The 20,594-nt window shown below is 34.2% G+C and overlaps 1 protein-coding gene across 9 annotated transcripts in view; it reads left to right on the top strand.

Annotated features, from left to right (window-relative positions):
* The window catches only part of CACNA2D1 (calcium voltage-gated channel auxiliary subunit alpha2delta 1), a gene marked incomplete at both ends in the record, with an annotated part of 512,237 nt that overhangs the window by 349,609 nt on the left and 142,034 nt on the right, over positions 1–20,594 (top strand). For all 9 annotated transcript variants that reach the window (XM_082846527.1, XM_082846526.1, XM_082846525.1 and 6 more), the window contains one exon: positions 19,628–19,759. In XM_082846527.1, coding sequence (XP_082702653.1) covers positions 19,628–19,759 — 132 coding nt within the window. The remainder of the gene's footprint in view (positions 1–19,627; positions 19,760–20,594) is intronic.

Below are 20,594 nucleotides of genomic sequence, written 5' to 3'. Positions count from 1 at the left end.
GTGACTTTGGCAGGGCTAGGAAGATGTAATTATCTTGTAAATAATTTAAACTAACTTTTTCTCTTGGGGAGAGATTTTATGAGTTATTGAGAAATTTCTTACTGGGCTATCCTCTTCTGTAGTTCCTTTGACCCAGCAGACACACATCTCTATACTATGTGAAGACTTTTTGCTACTTGTTTCCTTGGCCTTGGGTGACATTTTGGATTTGTCTCCTCAGAACTACCTAAGGTACTATAGGAGAATAGTGCATCCTTCATGCTGCATGCCAGCCTTAGCAGATGCTACCAAATCAGACAAAATTTGGGCAAAAAATGTTGCATCATTCTTAATGTTTTATAGTATGTCTTGTACTACATTTCATTGCAAAGTTTATCCCATATTGTTGCATATTTGGCCAAATATATAAGAAAGAGCCACTGGAAAGTCTTCTTAGGAGCCTCATGAAGAATATTCGGTGAGTCCAGAGGACTTAGAAAAGTTTTTTAAGAATATCTGTCACCATATATGGTTACTCTTGATATTGCATTGGTGTTTCTTACCTAAGATTAATGCCCATATGTAGGTCACCTAGGTCCCAGCCCTCTGTCTAGTGTATATATAACTCACTAAGGAAAATCACGGATCTTTCCATAACTTCTCAGAGATGAAATATATTTCTCAGTGTTCTTTATAAGGAGGGGGGCCCTCAGATATTGTATAACATGTTTATTAAACTTCTTTAATTTCTATTCATTTTTCATATTTTATTAGGAGTTGTGGAAAAATATTCTGTCAATTTTTTAAGTTTGTTACTGAACAAGAATATTCAGGGTTTTGTTAAAGGTCCAGTTATTGCTATACTTAAAAAAAATTGTTTAGAGGGGGAATACAAATAAAAATTCATCATTTCTTTGTTTTTAAAAAGAAATTAAAAAGGGAACATAGAGGGAAGACATCAGAAAGAATGTGTGCACAATTCAATGCCTCTATAAATTGATAGCTGGAGATCAGAAGTGTACTTGGCTAGCTTTTTATGATGGCTATAACAAGTGACAGGCCATTCAAAGGCTGAAGAAGAGAGATAATGAAATATTAAATTAGAATAGCTTCCAAAACAGACCGACAGTACTCTTCGCAGAAAATTAAAAAGGGATTGACAATTGGAGAGAAAATAGAGGTCTGGAATTTGAGATGAGAATGTTTTAATCATCTGGCATTTTGCTTCGTGGATAAGATCTTACTCAGATTTCTCCCTAGAGATAAAGAGGCATTTAAAAGATATTTCTAAAATCCAGTTATTAAAAGAGAACGATTTTAAATGGGCTAGAGATTTCAAAACTATTTTGTCTCAGATACAAAGATCGGACTTCTAAAGAATGGGGCTATGAGTTATGCTTGTAATTGAGATGGAATCTAGTCAATATTTTTGTCATAAGAGCAAATCAAGTCATATACAGTTTTAACCTAATGAATAATACATGATACTTAAAAAATACTGCAGGCCTTGCTAATTGTTTCAGTCTTACATAAAAACCGTTTTGTTTTTACTTGTGTCTTGCAAATGATAGCAACTGGAAGCTATGAGGAAGTTCATGGTGGGCGCCCATGAACGTGGGGCCCTTTAGTACCTTACATTAATCCAGACTGGAGCATGTCTGAGGAATTGGCCCATTAGTATCCTTCCACGTCTGTGAAGACCAGTTGTTGTTCTTGTACTTTCTTGGTAGTCACTACCCATCATATAAAAAATACATCAGCAATAATTATTACGTACAGAGCTTAAGTCCCCAGGAGAATTACACAAGTAGTGGAAGACTGTATTTTTGAAAGAAATGATTATATGGGGATGGTCTCTTTCATACTGAAAATGGTTTCTCTATTTAATCTTCATCTTTAGTAAATCACAGGGCTTCTTTGACCCATAGAAAAACATCCTCATTCCAGAATAATTTAATTCCTTGACCCTCTTTAGTTATCAGCTCTACCCCAAAGCTGGAAAACAAAACCAAACAACAACAACAAAAAAAAACCCACAAATAAATAACAAGAAAAACTGGTTTCAGTCATTTTTCAATAAATATACCTGACGTTTTCCCATTTCTAGTAGAATTAATGGGAAAAAATCAATTATCCCCTGTATTTTATTTGTCAGTTATTATTTGAAGTTTCTATAGTCTCAAATTTTTTAAAAAAGTTTTTAATATAAAAATGTTCTTTCTTTTTCTTCTAAATGTGAACAAGTTTTATTCAAAAATTTTGCATATACATTTTAGTTATTTTTGGTATTTTGACATTACAACTCCTTTTTGTATTCCTATTACCAACTCCTATTACCTTCCTATTACCACTTCCAGTTCCTATTACATTCAATACCAGTGTTCCAGTTCTAGGAAAAAAATTAAATAATTACCGTATTTTTAAATAGAACAAATAAATAATAAAACAGCTAGACTTTTTAATCATACTTAATTCTAAAGGAGTTACAGCTATTTGAAAAATAAAATAACTCATGAAAGGACCAAAATATTTGTCATCAATTTAAAATATAATTCAAGATAAGGATTTCTAAAAATGTTTCAGGGAAAGGAGCTTCCCACAAGTGTAATTGCTGTAACTGAATGGTAACCGTCTATAATTTAAAAGATCATACAAGTGTTACATGTATAATCATTTTGATGCAGAATGCTTTTTATTTATTTTGGTTTCAGTAAAGTCAGTGATCGTATTTGTTTATTTGTATTTCACTTTTTAACCCAAGTCCTGTTGTTAAAATCTTGTCATAGGTGTCCAAATTTATTCAATTTATTGTCTAATATTTGTTATTTTCAAAAGGATCCTGTGGGTTGTTTTTGTACATTATTGAAAGACTTTCCAAAGTAGAAAAAGTCAAGGAAGAAGTTATACGGTATATGGAGTACATCGGATAGCCTTTGAGAATGGTACCAAAAATTAAAAATTGAGGGATAAGAATTAAAATTTAAAATTATAAAAGGAAAGTTTGTGATACATAAGTGAATTTTTGTGTTTTTTTAGTATTTTTGGCTGAGTTGGGTCTTCATTGCTGCACGCGGGCTTTCTCTAGTTGTGGTGAGCGGGGGCTATTCTTCGTCGCAGAACGCAGGCTTCTCATTGCGGTGTCTTCTCTTGTTACAGAGCACGGGCTGTAGGCGCACGGGCTTCAGTAGTTGTGGTGCGTGGGCTCAGTAGTTGTGGCTCGTGGTCTCTAGAGCACAGGCTCAGTAGTTGTGACACATGGTCTTAGTCGCTCTGCAACATGTGAGATCTTCCCGGACCAGGGCTCGAAACTGTGTTCCCTGCATTGGCAGGCGGATTCTTAACCACTGCGCCACTAGGGAAGCCCTGTCAGTGAATATTTAGATAAACAGACCTTTAGCAAAATATGACAAAGTTGCCATTTGTAAGACTAATACCTATCATACTTGCCTCAAAGGACCATTATGAAAATTTTAAAAACATGTAAAATAGACTACTCCTAGATTAATGTTAAACTAAAATCTATTTTGTATATCAGCAGGTTTTATTTTCCTAAGAAAATGTATTATTTTTGTATAAATTATTTTTCTCTAAGTCTAATGAAAATATTGTCATCTACTGAAGTTCTTAATATGGAATTGCATACATATATACATCTTTTCATTCATTGAGTTAAGAAAAATAATTGTTTCAATAAATATTAATGAATTATAGAATTAATCCAAATTAAGTAAGTTAGAAATATTTGATATTGATTAGTTTCTTTTCATAGCTCTTAGGTCAGGGTCATTATGGTATCATAGTAGCTTGGGAACATGAATTTTTGTTGCTAGTTTTGAGATACATTTTAATATTTTAATGAATGGATTGTGAATCTGAAAATTTGAATATGAAAGCATATTTACTTTAAAGATCAAGTTACTAATTTACAGTCTCCTTTTGTGTAATAAATTAATATATTTTAGAGTTCATAAGGTTTCAAGTTCAGTTAAGTTTACTACACATACAATACTAAACGCAAAACATTCTTTTGCTACCATAAAGCCAGTTCTTATGAATGAGTAGAATTTACTATACATATCTGGGATTAAGTACGTTTTACTCATAGGGCATTAAGTATATTGTTCCTATCTCACTCAAAAAGGATGGCTGAGGTTAGAAGTGATCTCTATTTTTATGTATTCCAAAATGTCTGAAAATATGTATACAAAGGCCTAAATTATGACGATCTAATTGTGTAACTAGCATTAATTTATACAGCAAATATAAGAAAATCAGAATATAAAAATAAAGACAAGGCTGTTGAGTAATTGGAACTCGTGTATTTTAGTCTATTATAGTATTGTAGCAGACTATATATAGTATAGATTATATATAGTAAACATTGAGACTTAGGTACAAAGACTAGTTATTAGGGCTCTATGTCACATAGTAGCATAATCATAATATTCGTTCTACCTTTCAAGAATTTCAATATGTGGCCAATCTTTTCTCTGCTCTTGATCAAAACCAGTCTTCTGCTCCATTCAGAACAGTCTTCTCCATGGAACCTTGTTCTACAGATCATTCCAAAGCATTCCTGTCTGTCTTTTATTAGGTTGTTCCTCTTGTGTTATTCTACATAAATTATTATTAAAAGAGAAGCCATTACTGTCTAGTTTAATGTTTTTCTTTTTTAATGAAATTAAAAACCATCATTCTACCAATACACCTTCCTCAGTGTGGTGTGCTATATGACAAGGATTAGTACAGACTGCATTGCTCAGCTGTATCTGAATCTCTCTTTTAGACACGTAGGAGAATTACACATCTTTTCCCACCTGCAACAGGGTAGGGTGACATGGCTAGTGCTATCTTATGGTGGAAGTGATATTTGTGACTTTCAAGCTGGTAGATTTAAAATTGCCAGAAATAGACTCTCTGGAACTCTCTTCCTGCCCTAAGATCAGATGGGCAGAACCACATAGAAGGAACCTCCATCAGTCTACATCCCTGGGTTGAATGAGCAAATACTACAGACACTACCCCCTCTTCCACACTTGGATTCCATCATTGATAAGCTGTGGGTTTGTAGGATGAGTGAAAGAAAGATACAGGCAAACAAACTACTTTGATGTTTAACCCACTGAAATCATATGCATGTGCATATATATAATATGCATATAAATACACACACACACACACACACACACACACACACACCCTTACTCACAGAACAAATAATATTCTAATAGTTCTACCTAACAATTCTTCCTAAAATACCGCTATTCATCTACTTATCTTTACATCATCGTTCTATTTATAAAATGACTAATATGGCTTTCTCTCTTTCTCAGGATTTTTTCCCAAAATATTTAAAACTGAAAATATCAATCAAAAAGTTTTGTCTCCAAAATGAAAGTAAAGACTTAATATTTGGCAAGTCATAAAGCCTTTATCAAACAGATTTATCTAGAGCTACAAAATAAATATCACTTCCATTCGCTTATTCTCAATCTTTCATTCTTTTTCTCTTTAATCCAGATTTTAAAAATATGACAGTTTAGGGAAAACAAAAACTCACTGCTTACTCGCCTAGGAGGTTGGATGTTAGATTGATTTTAGACTCTGACATTTTAAAATCTACATTTTTGCTCATTTCCAAGTCAGCAAAGTATTATAAAAATGCATAAATCTTACATGTTGAAATGATATTGTCTCCAATTTATCAGTTTGTTTTATAAAACTCAAAAGTAAACCATTATCCACAATATTTAATGTTAACTACCCTCCCACTGATACAACTGTACTGCTTATAATTTATGAGAAAATAAAATTGACTAGGCTAGAGTACATACTCAAATGAGGAGATTTGAATTTAACCTGGGTTAGTAGGCTATAAAGTATATACATATATGTATATACTGTATATGGTCAATAAAATACAACATTTTTACATTACAGGGGACAGTATATTATAATACCATTACTATAATTATGGCATTGCTATACTCACCTTAATTTAAATATTTTCCATTAATTCTTATGATGAACCATAAAATTCTAATGAAAATTGAAAAAACTACAGGCTTGCAGTCAAATAGGAATATTATACACCTTGCTGATTTTCAATTTAACAATAAGGTACCTTATTTAGAAGTTTTATTTTGGAACTTATAGATTTGTCTTAGGAGTTCAGTCTCTCATTTGGCATTTTACTGGTGCTCATTTGTTGCATTTCTGGGTAAATAATTTAGAAGTTGTGTGTGGCCCATCATCTGATCTGCCTCCCTTAGATTTTGGCCATACTTAGTTCAGACCTTCTCTAGTAGTAAGGGCATGGGAGATCTTAACAGTGAAAGTTAAGAATTCTGTTCTGACCAAGACATTCTTAATTTCCAACTTCAAATTCTTTTGGTAGCATACAGTGGTACACGTGCATAGTTGTTTTCTCCTTTTTGATTTTCAAAAGTTATGTTAGCATATAGTTACTACAACTTTATTTATGTAATGTTATATACTTAAGAATGCCCCATGTTTGGAGTCTATAAAGGAATATTACATTTACACATTTATTGTGTCTGCATCTACATTTGTGTGTTTGGTATAAATAGTGAGGTCTATATTTCAATGTAAAATAGTGCCAAATAGTTTAATTCTGCTTTACTTCAAAAACTTATCCACAAACCCATGGTCTTGACTATGATTTATACATATCAAAAATCATAATTACAAGTTGTCTACATGTCAAAAATTAAAATCATGAGCTCTTCTTAGAAAATGACAATAAAGCATTTCCGAGAAAAAGTGTAAAAAGGTTAAGGGCATGAGTCTTGATCCAAAGTAAAAACAGTAATTTGAGAAAAAACACCTTTGTGTGAAGTATTCTGAAAATTCAAATATTTAGAATACCATTTCAAATCCCCACTTAATCCCCATTTTACTTTGCATAAATGTACAAATACATACATTTCATATATGTCTATCAATCATATATAGAACTCTTTCCAGTAAGCTGTTTATTGAATCAAATTTCAGATAAAAATATGCTTCCATAGTCTGTATTTTGATGTTGATAGCATAAATTTCAACTTATTCTGACCTAAGGAAAAAAAGAGAGTTGTTTAGAAATGGGCATAAACAATGTTCATGGGTTTCAGAGAAGTTTTCATTTTAATGAACACATCTTTATGCTCCAAAAAACTGGTAATACCCATGAAAGATTTATTAATTTTAATAAAAGATGCTAAATTCTAGACAATAAGATGAGATTTTTTAATGGTTTTTTAAAAAGAAAATTTTCTAGGAAATGATCAGTAAGATAGGTTCCAATAGTAGAAAAGATCACTAGGCATACCTTTGGAAGCAAGGGAATAAATGTGCACCTAGGGGAAATCTCAGAATATTACAAAGAAACATGAAATTCAGTCTGAATCTCATTATATTTGCACTTTCCAAAAGCATAAAAAGTTATTTGTCCTCACTAAAAAATAGTTATGTGAAGTTTTTGCAGTGTCTAGAAGAGCTATTATAACTAAATGCTTTTAAAAGAATTAATTGGATGTTATTGGTTAAGTGTAGCATAAACATGTATCTTTTTTTTTAAACATCTTTATTGGAGTATAATTGCTTTACAATGGTGTGTTAGTTTCTGCTTTATAACAAAGTGAATCAGCTATACATATATCCCCATAACATGTATCATTTTAAATAGAGAATTGAATAATATGATCTGGTGCCTACAGTGATTCACACACACACACACAAACACATCCCTACATTCTTGTCTAAGAAGGTATTGCTACCTTGTTTAAGGGTAGGCAATTTTAAAAATGGGAAAAAAAAGTACAAAAATAGTTAAACAATAAAATGCACAGGCTTTTGGTTTTAAACAAAAAATGTTGCAGATGTCACATTTAGGAATAGGAGATGAAAGGGCAAGAAATGGGGAGATTGATACTTTAGTAGAATAAATATAAAAGAATTTCACTAAGGAAAAAAAAAGAAAAGGCTTTACTTCAAATTTATTTGGAAGGCCAGAGAAACACAAATAATGTAAAAGATTCTGGCTTCTATGTGTTTGATGCGGAATGCAAAGTGACAAGAAAGTAAAGGCTTGTTTCAAAATCGTGAAAAAGATTAATGTCAAAGAAAACACTTGTTGCAAAGAATGGTAAAATTCATTTCAATAAACCATCCATGTTTATATTAGAGAATGGTAACTATGTGTTTAAAATTAAATTGAGTTTATTACCTCTTAACATTGATGTTTTATGAAATAGAAGACTTAAAGTCTTTATCTGTATGTTACCTTCTGATATTAAATTTTATCGAAAGGCCAATTGAAGTTTCATTTTTAGGAATAAATACCTAAGATGTTTCTAAGTAATTAAATCTTGTCACTCTTCTACTTCTGATGAATGAGGGTGGTTGGCATTCGTGCTTTTAGAGCTACTGATGCAGGTTTAAATCATTTCCGAAAGTAAAAGGTGCAAGTGAATTGCAGAAGAGAGCCACACAATGATGGAAAGAAGTGCATAGTCGGCAATTTGAAGTGTTTCTTTAAATACATATACGACTCCTGTGGTAGAACTTTATGGTCTTACAAGACCATGTAATCGTTGACCTTCAGTCTTGTGGGGCTCTGTGTAAGTGTAAAGGCACAATAGATTACCTCATCATTCTAACCGAGCAGAAGGGAAATTGCTTATTCTCCAAGTACACAGCAAGCATTAGTTAAAGTGCTCTACATGCAAAAGTTTCAGGCATTGTATCCCTGGGTACTTGATTTAAGTCAGTAACTCTTTTAAAAAGGCAAAATTCAAAACAATGCATTAGAAGATAATGGGTTTTTATTGGTTCCAATATCTTCTCATATTACCTCTTCTTGATGGACTGTGAGTCAGGCATAGATAAAGTGAATTTGTATTCAGTGCATTTATTTTAATGCAGTTGTGAAAATTATATTCGAAAGGCACATTTTGCTGTTTTTGTTAAATGAAAACAGTAGGTACATATTAAAGCATGCTATGCTGATTACTTCTCATGGGAAAAGGTGTTCTTGTTTATGAGAGTTAGGTCCACATTATTTCCTTTTGGCAGTGTTTCTCAGAGAAGTAAAGCCACTTCAGTACTTAAGGATCTGTGGACCTTATTAATGTCAATACCGTGAACATCCTTCAAACAGTTTCGACTGTCACTGAAACAATGACTTCCAAATCCGATTCGTCCATATGGATTCATGGCTAAGCTGCAGATTCATTTCTCTAATTACCTTTTGGATAACCCTTTTCAATGGATTAAATGGCACAGGCACCACTCATTATGACACTGATATCTTCAAATATGTCCCTCCTCCAATGTTCATATCTTTGTTAATAGTATCATCCAGGCCCAAGCCAGAAAACGAGGGCTCCTCTTTTCCCCTTCCCACCATCTGTCACTGTGGTCTGTAGATTATTTCTCCCCAACATCTTTTTAATCTCTTTCCACTCTCCACGTCCAGCACTGCTTTTTTAGTTCAGACCATTGTCATTCCTCGCCAGCCTGACCATACTAGTTTTCTGTCTTGTCTTCCCCATTCACATCTGGCTTGTTTCCAATCTACTTTCAGTATTTTTCCATGCTGGCTTCTGAGTGAAGACTCAAGAGCAAATGTGATTATTTCATACTTTAGCTTATATGGCTTTCTGTAATTCTCAGAATGAAATTATTTTGTGTTTAGTACTGCTGGGTCATCATAATAGTGTGTCTCTAATCTTATCTTGGCTGCCTTATTCCATATTCCTCTTTCATTCAACCATTTTGAAGAACATCGAGCTCCTGAAATGCCTTGTGCCTTTTTTTTTTTTTCTTTGCCTCTTTGTTCTGCACAGGGCATTCACTGAATTAGTCATCCAGCTCTCCTACCACTTCTCCACTCTTCTTTAAAGCTGTCTGGGGCTTCCCTGGTGGCGCGGTGGTTGAGAGTCCGCCTGCCGATGCAGGGGACACAGGTTCGTGCCCCGGTCTGGGAGGATCCCACATGCCGCGGAGCGGCTGGGCCCGTGAGCCATGGCCGCTGAGCCTGCGCGTCCGGAGCCTGTGCTCCGCAATGGGAGAGGCCACAACAGTGAGAGGCCCGCGTACCGCAAAAAAAAAAAAAACAAAAACCTGTCTGTACCACCTCCTCCAGGAAGTCTTTTTTGACCACCACTCCTTCCCCTGACCCTCAGAACATTTACTTAGCTTCTGATAGGCAGTAATGTTGTTAATAGGGCCTATGATACAAAAGCAAAATTGGATGTAAGATGCTTTGATTTATCTCTCTTTCTCTATTAGATTTAGAGCAATTTGAGAAGAATGATCACAATTTTTTTATCACAATTTATATGAGTTTAACTCCAAGAGCCTAGTCAAGGGTTATTAATGTGCTTTGAATGATAGAATACAGTGCTGGAAATAGATCTTCCCCTCTCTAAAATTCCATCTATTACAGTAAAAAGACACAAACCACTTTTAATGTCACAGTATTCCTCTTATGCCATATGTTTCTGTTTGGATATTTTGGTGTGGCAGGAAAACTGTGTGAGATTCTGTCCTTGAAATATCACACTAGATCCTACAGCCATTCTGTTGATAAGGAGAGCAGTGGGAGAGGAGGTTGGAAGATGGGGTAGAAGCAATCATAAAAGACCAACTTTTATGGAGACTAACTGAAGGCTTTTCATTAGGGAGGGCATTTGCCAAGTAGAATTCTGTGGCAGTAGTGGGAAGAATGGCTGAAAGTGAGCTGAAATTGGAGGGAGACTATTTAAAGGTTGTTGTGAGAGACCTAAGTGAGTTTGGCCTTGGAGTCAGCGAAGATAGACACAGAGCTAGAACCAACATGACCTGGTCACTTACCATCTCTTATGATATTTCATCAGATCAAAAACCTTTAAGCCATTTTTAAAAGCTTGTGTGCAGAGTATTTGTTTTGACCAGGTATTGAATCCTTTATAATATTTTAAAGCTATGTCAGAATAACTTGAGCTTCTTCAAACAATTTGAGTGATACATTTAAACTTTTATGGGATATTAAGCTATGAATGAAAATTTAAAATACATGATTTATTAGAATAGAAAAAGAATTATTTCTTTATTAAGGTATTTGTTGAACTGGGCAGTAGCTAGGACTGTTAAATATAAATTTAACATGTCAATAACTGTAATAAATACATTAAAACCTGAACAAATCATGGTCACTACGTTGTAAGCATCCTGAAAACTGAAATAGTTGTTGTATTTGTTTTTTCTTTTTATATGTAGGTGTCTATCTGTAAAAATAATGTTATGAGTGCTCTGCATGCATGTATGCTTATAGGCATATGACAGTTCTTTATTCATGTGCAAGTAGAGATGTAAGGATACTAACCTCATGTTGTCTTAGGTATGGTGTTAGATTTCATCCATACCTTTATGGAACATGACTCTGTAAGTAACAACCTGTAGTTCAATTTCTTAGATTTATTTTGTGTTAGTTTCACTCTGAAGCAGTGCATGGTGTTTAAACCAAGCGATTGTTCTTCTTGATTATAGCTATCCGCTATGTACTGTGTTTCAGTGCATCTGATCTTTCCATCTTAAAATCACCAGGCAACTCTTTGTTCTAAAACTCGTTGACACAAACCCTTAAGTACTAAGCAGTGTGTGCCTCACTGCCAGTATCACCCTTGCCCCCAGGAGCCTTGTTATCCTGCAGCCGTATCTCATTAGTCAGCTCCAATACTTTTTGATCCTTCTTTATGAATTCAGCAGTCCAGATTTGTATGTAGACACTAAATTCCCTATGCAGTTAGGCAGTCTCAGAGCAAAGGCAAGAGATTTCCCATATCTAATTTGGTCTGTAATTCTCGGCCAGAGTTTCCTCTCTGCTTTAACAGAACTGTGTGTACACCATTCTGTGCGTGTGCGTACATGTGCCTGTGTTGTGTCTGGTATGTATATTAGGTCTTATATAATTTAATATCTTCTGCCAGAATTTTAGTGTGTCTATGCTGTTTTCAGGGCCACAATCACCAGCATGGTTTGATTTCAGGAGTGCTGAGAATATTCTGTAGTAAAAATTATCTCTACTGAAATTACATAGTACATTAAATGCTATCATTAGAGAAATTTGTTTTTTCATTTTTGCCTTCTCTTGAAACAGTGTATCAATAAATGGTTTGGAAAGGTTAACATGCTATTTTATCATGCGATATATAATAAGAAAATTAAGTAGTGTTGTTGGACATTAACTTAGGACCGAGGTAAGAGGAAAGATCCCTTGAGGAAAGAGAGGCTGCTAGATTTACATCACTCATCCTAGCATTTTAGCAGCGCAATCAGAACGGCTCCATTAAGATGTTTAAAGAAATGTATTTTAAGGCTTCCCTGGTGGCGCAGTGGTTGACAGTCCGCCTGCCAATGCAGGGGGCACGGGTTCGTGCCCTGGTCTGGGAAGATCCCACATGCCGCGGAGCGGCTAGGCCCGTGAGCTATGGCCACTGAGCCTGCGCGTCGGAGCCTGTGCTCCGCAACAGGAGAGGCCACAACAGTGAGAGGCCCACGTACCGCAAAAAAAAAAAAAAAAAAAAAAAAAAAAAATATATATATATATATATATATATATAGTAAATGCTGAGTATTAAGAGGTAAATAAGAAAATAATGGTAATGATAAGGGCAGGTAGCATTTATTGTGCAGTTACTAAGTGACAGAAGCTGTTCTAAGTACCTGTAATCCTCAGCACAGATCTGTGAGGCAGACACTATTGTTACCCCATTGTGCAGGTGAGGAAAATGAGGTTTAGAGAAAATAAAATGCTTTCCCAAGGTGAAATGGATACTTCTGGCACAAAGACACACGGCCTTTCAGTGGGAGGGCAGTAAGTAAGAATAGTCTTTGCTTATACTACATATATGCATATACTGAATTCTTAAATGCCAATTATTTAAAGGAAAAAGAATCTCCAGCATGATAATTAGGCATTTTAAAAAGCAAACAAACCTCAGTTTGGAGTCCTTTATATTTGGGTGTAATTACATATTTATTCTTATATGGCTTCCAACTTCATTTCTGTGTTCTCATGGTTTCTGATTTCTTTTTTAAACTCATGCATTTTATTTCCCTTTTTAAAGTTTAAATTTAAAAAATGTTTAGAGCATTTTTGGCTATTTTTCATTTGTTCAGAATTTAGTAGGCTCTGTGTTTACTGAAGCATTGCTCTAATATATAGAGACAGATTTTTAACAATTTTTCTTTTAACAATTTAATTACAAATAGTCACACTTATGATGAAAATGACATTGTGAAGTCGTATCAATGGAAAAAATTGTATTGTCTTCCTCAGGTAATCACTGTAAAGTTCAGTCTTATATTTACAAATTATACAGTGTTATACTCTAGTTGCTGTATATAAAAGAAATGTGTTATTGTTCAAGTAAAAGAAAATAACTGACTAAATAATATGCCAAGATGTAAAAAGAAACTTTTTCTATGTAAGGCATCCTTCAATTAATAAATATGACATTGGGTCCTAGTGTCTCCTATTCCCCTTGCATTATTCTTATTTTCTGTAGTAATAAAGTGGTTTCTCCTGAGCTCCTTTTATGTGCTGGGAAACTAAAGACATAGGGAGTGAGACCAAATATCTCAGTAATGCGGACCTTAGAGAATTGACAAGGACAACGGCCTTTTAATATTTGTACCCAATTAATGGTAGGAATAAGGCTTATCTCCTCATCAGGGCCCACATGTGCCCTGGAGCCTTCTGTTCTCCGGTCCTCAATGGGAGGTGGATGCTGGTGCCAAAGTCATGATTAGAGAGATTAGATTTGGTCTTCCCATCTCCCTGTACTTTATTAATCTTTCATTTACACTGGGATTAGGTGAGATTCCTTTAGCCAAATCCGCTGAAAAGATTCGTTCATTTTAATATTTATGCACACTGTCTAGTCCTTAAAGTGGCTTCTTTTTGTCTGTGCGCTTAATTGGATCAGTGGGTTTGTTCTTATTAACATTTTTCTTTTTCGAGATTAAGGTTGATGAATAAAGTTAGTGGCATCTGGCTCAGCTCACCTGCTAAATGCAAATCCTTTAATGACTACCTTATATACTATGGGATAAAATGAACATTTGCTCTAAAGACAAAATTTAGTTTAGAATCGCACAGTGTTGAATCTTTAAAAAAAAAGCAAAACTCTAATATTCTGTGAATGTCCAAAAGCCAGGAGGTGGGGAGGGATGACATTTAATGGCACTAAAAAGTAGCTTTGAAATCCTACTTACTTGCTCAGGTATGAGAATAACGTGTTAGAATTTTGGGGACTAAAATGAAAATTTGCTCCACCCAAAGGGTGTCAAAATGTAGCCTGAAATATTGACATAATTTAATATGAAACAATAATATTTTTAAAATGTATCAACTTCTGGTTTGAAGTTGTGTTGTGGCTTTTTGTTGACAGTATTCGTTGGGAATATTGCTTTTTACAAAGCAGATTAATTATCTTGTGTTCATAGTCGTACTTGAGCAAAGTTTGTAAACCTGGGCACTATTGACATTTTGAACTGGGTGATTCTTTGTTGTGTAGATTGTCCTGTTCATTGTAGGATATTTAGAGCATCTTGGGCCTCTGCCTGCCACATGCCAGTAGGCTCCCACCAGTCTTGATAATCAAAAATGTCTCTAGACATTGCTGAATGTCCCCTGGGAAGGAATATCTCTCTCAGTTGAGAAACACTGTTACAAAGGCATAGGTGATTTTTACTTTTTTCAGATTTAAAATTCTAAATCAGAGCTACACATATAATGAAAGCTTAGAAATAATAAATAGCTCATAAAACAGTAAGAATCTTGGAATCTGACTTATTTGGGTGCTCTCTCTACAGCTCTTACTGTATGATTTTTGACAAATTACATGCCCTTTTATTTTTATCATCTAAAAATAGGTTTTGTTTTTGTCATCTAAAAAAAGATAATATGAGTATCTCACTCAAAGTGTCATATTTAGTTAAGTGAGATAATGCATACAAAATGGTTAACACACCTGCTGGCACACAGTAAGTTCTTAAAAAATTCCTGACTTCATTTGTTATCAGTGGCAATAGTTTAGCTAGTTTTATCTTAATGAAAGGCTATGATAATGGAATGGTATTATTAAATGGAAATAACGTAGTAAACATTTTGGACAATTCTCTTGTTTTAATTATTTAATTGTATCATATTTACTATTAAAAATAATTTTTAGTATCCAGTCCCTTTACATAGCTTTAAGATTTACAGAGCTTATCAAAGACCTGTCAAAGCTACTTTATGTTGTATAAAATGTATTTTTTGATGCAGACTTGTCAAAGTTATTTTATATTTTAAGTGAATCATAAAAAATACTTTCTCTTCTTTTTTCTAGCATATTTCCACTTCATTTCAAAGCTGTAGCTGACATTATAAATAACCTTAAGGTTTTTCAAATAGTTATATAGTGCCTTCAATGCCTGGTGAGGCCCAGAACCCTGAATAAGTCAACAAAATGTACTCAAACTTAAAAGGGAGCAATAGTGCAACCCTTCATGGCTGAAATTTACAGGAGAAAATTGGATTCCTAACTTGTCAGCAATTCTGTATTCATGTCATAAATGAGATACAGATATGTCACGTATTTTAGAAGAATTAGCAGCAAATGTAAGGTGCTTCTTTTGTGCTGTTACAAATTAGATTTTTCTTTCTTCCCTTGAGAAGTCAGATTGAACAAAAGAATCCTCCAAAACAGAGAACTGCTGAACATCAAGGCCCTGTTTCTGAAAACTAAGTAGAAGAGTAGAGACGTATGCTTGGTGTTCTGAATCAATTATCAGTGAAATGCTGTTATATCATTCAGAATAGAGGCCCCAAAGTCAAGGTTTGCTTTCCCAGCATTCACTGCTTTTAATAAGCTTAGCCTTGGATATCTATGAAAGACTTATTTTCACAAACTCTAATTTTCAAACAAAGATAAAAATCTTCATTTCTTAAAAGTTGACAGAAGATGAGGACTAATTTTACTCTGAAAGAAGCCATAAGACACTTAGCTAAGTTCACTAGTAATTGGCAGTAGGTTCAAGGCTAGATCACGATTGACCAGTTTGTCTTACACAGCGAAAAAAGTAGAAGCCACTCATGAATTTCTGTGTACACTCATGTACTCCATTCAAGCAAGACATTAGAAGTTTGAATGTGTGAATGTAGAACATTACTATTTTAGGAGGTAGAGAAGGAGGACATGGATGAGTATAGTATACAGTATATTAAATAATGCAATACCTATCCAGTATATAATTGAGAAACTTAAATATGATGTAATTTTAAATACTGCCTAACGATTTATGGAAAACCAGTCAGAACTATTACCCATATTCTTGAGTATATCTGTCCAAATAAAAGGTAAAGTTTTATTTGTGGCCAAGAACTATTTCAAGTCCTTTTAAAAAGATCACTTATTCTGGAATTATTTTAAGAAATATTATTTGGCTACTAGTTTATACCAGTGTTTCTGCAATTAAATAAAATCCTTCGAATTTTTATTTCTTGCTCTAGACATTTATATAAAGACTGTGCCTTACAGAAAAATAATTGCATTTTAAAAGTTTTAGCATGGGCAGTATTCTGCATTAGTTTTATTATGCCACGATCTGCAAATGACCCAGTTATTTCATTATTGTTTTTCCTGAGTTATGCTAATAAAGTAGAAATGGGGAAATGTTGGGCACCTTAGTAATCCTGGATTAGGTATTTAATTTTTAGAAGGTTAAGAAGATAAAAATCTGCTTATTATAGGATACGTAAGTAATATATATTTATTAGTCAAATGTAGTTCATAATGTGGATCGGAAAAGTATAGCCAAATCACCAAGAACGATCTAAAATGGTGTTCATACTTGTTTATTTGCTTTGATGTTTTACATGTTTTCTTTTGCATTTTTAGCTGCTTTCAATATAATTTAAGAAAAAGAATTTCCTACTGCAGCAATTTATTTTACCTTCCAGTTTTGGTGTTTTACTATGTTTTTATACATAGTATAAATCCCTTGAAGTAGAATTGTTGGACTAAAGACGGAGAATTTTGATAGACAACTACAGCCAAACTCTCCTCTAAAGAGATGGCACTAATTTTGTACTCGCATGGCAGATCCTTTGAATTTTGATTTCTTGCTCTGGACATTCCAATAAAAATTGTGGCTATTAGAATAATGATTGCACTCAAGCGTCTCTATAAATACACAATGACAAATGGAAGTATCTGTACCCTCACTCCTTTCTTCACACTGTCATCAAGTTTATAAACCTTGCTCATATGATATATATACAATACCATTTCTTTCATTCTGAGTAAATCATTCAAGTGTCTATTCTGAAAATATTTATGCACCTTGCTCATTTGCATATGAACAAATTTTGAGAAAAACATTCTGCAATGTCTTATCTGAAAAAGAATTTTCAAATATATAAACTACAATTTTAAAACGTATCACCATGATGGTAAGAACATTCCAGAGCTTGACTTCTTCCCCTGAGTACATAAAAGTACAATTCACAATCACTGTATCAGAGCCTAATACTGAGTAATTGTTATCAAACAAAACGAGAAAAAAATTAGCCCTGTAAACAAATAAAACTTTATTAAAAATAATTAGATATCAGTTGTTGCTTAATGTGAATTAAAAAGCCAAGGAAATTGAAGAGATAGACTTCATTAATCCCCAATCTATTCTAACTATCTGGAACATAAATAAACATGATTATTTTGCTGAGTAGAATATTACTCTAAAATTCATGAATGTTTAAAAGAAGATAGAATGCCCCTCTTTTTCTGTGATGTTTTGTATAGTACCATAAATATTCATGAGTAGTGAGTATCAGTTCAGGTTATCTATGTGAATATAAATTTTCACATAACTGGCCACTCAGTGTTCATTGGATCATGCTTTGGAATATGAATTCACTAGTATCTCAGATGCACTGTGGATCTGACCCAGCTCATGAATATTCACACACACAACTGATCTTTTTGAAGGTAATCACATCCATAAAGATGGAAATCTCGTTAGTTTTCAGTAATGAGAAATGCATGAAGATGTTGGTCCCAGAACAATTTCACAGTATACTTGCTTTTCATTTTTTGGTAAATGATAAACTTTAAAATATAAATACATATGCTGTGCCTCTTTCTTGATAGAAGCTCTTTTTCCTTTTCCCTTTAAAACATCTTGCGTGTGATCTAACCATGATCACATTTGTGTCTTTTACTTACTGTGGTCACAGAAAAGAATGGAAAGAGTTAAGCAGTATCTCCAGTCCTTATCCCAAGCTCACGTCCACTATTTAGGCTTAGTCATAGATCCTCAAATGCAGAGTGTCCCAATCTGCTAATCTGCTTGTGGGCATGGTGCATATTTTACATATAAAGACCCCTCTAAAAAAGACGACATTATCTTATGTCATCTTTTTTGCATAAAGGGAAAATAATATCCTAAGCCAATTAGAATTGTAATACGTTAGACATAGGATGCTATGATCATGGAGGCCCATAATTATAAATTATATATTATTTTAGCCCTTGTTATATCCCACATTATCATTGTTTCTCTTTCATTATAATGACTGGCATATGGTTGTGATACCTATCCCAGATCAGTCAGTTGCTGTAAGTAGGTATCAAAATCAATGACCTGTCCCTTATTAGCACAGTGCTCTAGTTATTAGTTGAACTAACCAGAAAAAAGAAAATAATTGTTCATAAAGGTAGCGATAAGGTATCAGCCACTTCTTAGTTCTAACACTGATATTGTCAAGCCTCTGAATGAGTTTTTCTTTATCAACATGTACGCATTTTTGGTAGTTACATAAGCACAGTTAATAAAGTATGCTCAGTAACAAACATCTGTTTGTTTTGGGGTGTTTTTTTTTTAATTCAGGTAACAGACCAAACTATGTTAGTGTATCACAGAGAATCCTCAATATTGAGCTCTGCTGAATTCTCCTCTGCTCAAGCCCCTTCATGAATACGTATATACCACCCAAGCCCCTTCGTGAATATGCATGTACCCTTAGCTTAAAAATTCCCCAGTTTTGCTGTTTGGGGAGACAATGCTCTGGGGAAAATCCCTGGTATTCTCCTTACTTGCTGCAAGTAATAAATCCTTTCTTCTCCCCCCCCCCCCCCGCCAAAAAAAAAATACTGAGGGCAGTCGTGGTCACACTGTGTCATGAGGTGCCTTGTAAGCATCTTCAGAACTGCCTCAGTGCAAGAGATACCTCCCAACAGCAGAGTTCTGATACTGCCTGTTTTATGCATCACAGTGGTTCTCAACAGAAAGTGATTTGGCCCCCCAGGAGTTATGTGACGATGTCTAGAGACAGTTTTGCTTGTCACACCTGGGGGGATGTTACTGGCCTCTAGCGGGTAGAGGGCAGAGGTGCTTCTAAACATCTACAAAGCACAGAACAGGTCCCGCACCATCATATAAACGTGTGTGAAGAAATGATTCCATGTTTAAACTTTTGATTACCACCAGATTAGAGCGCTTTTATAGGTAAAGCAATGAAAATGTATAACAGTATTTTGCAAGTAAAGGAAGACAGGTTCGATTATTAATTCCAAATTTGAATTAATTGATTTTTCTTATTTTTGGGGGGTAGCAACGATTGTATTAAATGAACTCAACTGGACGAGCGCCTTAGATGAAGTTTTCAAGAAAAATCGGGAGGAAGATCCTTCATTGTTGTGGCAGGTGTTTGGCAGTGCCACAGGCCTGGCACGATATTATCCAGGTAAGTGCTTAGTGATCAGGAGGTACCAAATAAAACTGTAAGTACCGGACTTCGTTCTTCTTGAACACTCTGTTACTTTCTCTTACTTGGTAAAAGATGGTTATCACACTACTATTAAAAGGAAAGAGTATTCCTCCTTCCTTGGCTCTGTATCTACCAAAATTATTTTAAACCAAAACACCTGAGAAGCAGCTGGCCCATGGAATCAGGTGGGCTGCAGTGAGACCGTGGACAGGTATCTATGGACCGGGAACAGGAGGTTATCATGAATCCTAAAACAATTCTAAGGGTCCAGCTGCATAGCATGGACCATGAGTCACAGTAGAGAACTGAATAGAATTTTTAGAAACTAATTAAAATATTTCTTTCCAGATTTCAAGTCTTTGCTTTTATGTGAAAGGTACTGATGCTTTTCTTTAATCACTGAATGTGGATTTGTTAAATGAAATGAATGTATTTTACAAATTAACAGGAATAAACCCTTTTGTAATATCCTTTATTCTTATAAAAAAAGGATAAGGAGAAGTAAGTTTATAATGAAAATGAAATATTAATCACTAGTAGATCCCGAGAACCTATTGAAAACACTTTAAATGAAATGTCTGTTGGTATTTTTAACTTCTCCACCTTTCAGAACAAGATGACAAGCAAAAATGCATTTACTTTCTCAAAGCATGACCTGAGTTATGGGATACATGCTAGGTAATTTGGCTTTAAACAGCTACAATATATATGAGAATTTTTTTTTTAGACTTGAGTTTTCTAAACATTTAAAAAATAGTTATTAACAATAAAGGTCACAACAGGTGACCTTCACAACAGGTGAAATAGAAAT

This window comes from Leucopleurus acutus (genome assembly GCF_964270905.1).
Source record: "Leucopleurus acutus genome assembly, chromosome: 9".
Lineage (NCBI taxonomy): Eukaryota > Metazoa > Chordata > Mammalia > Artiodactyla > Delphinidae > Leucopleurus > Leucopleurus acutus.
Note: the sequence above shows the minus strand (reverse complement) of the source record. Positions and strands in the feature narration are given on the sequence as shown.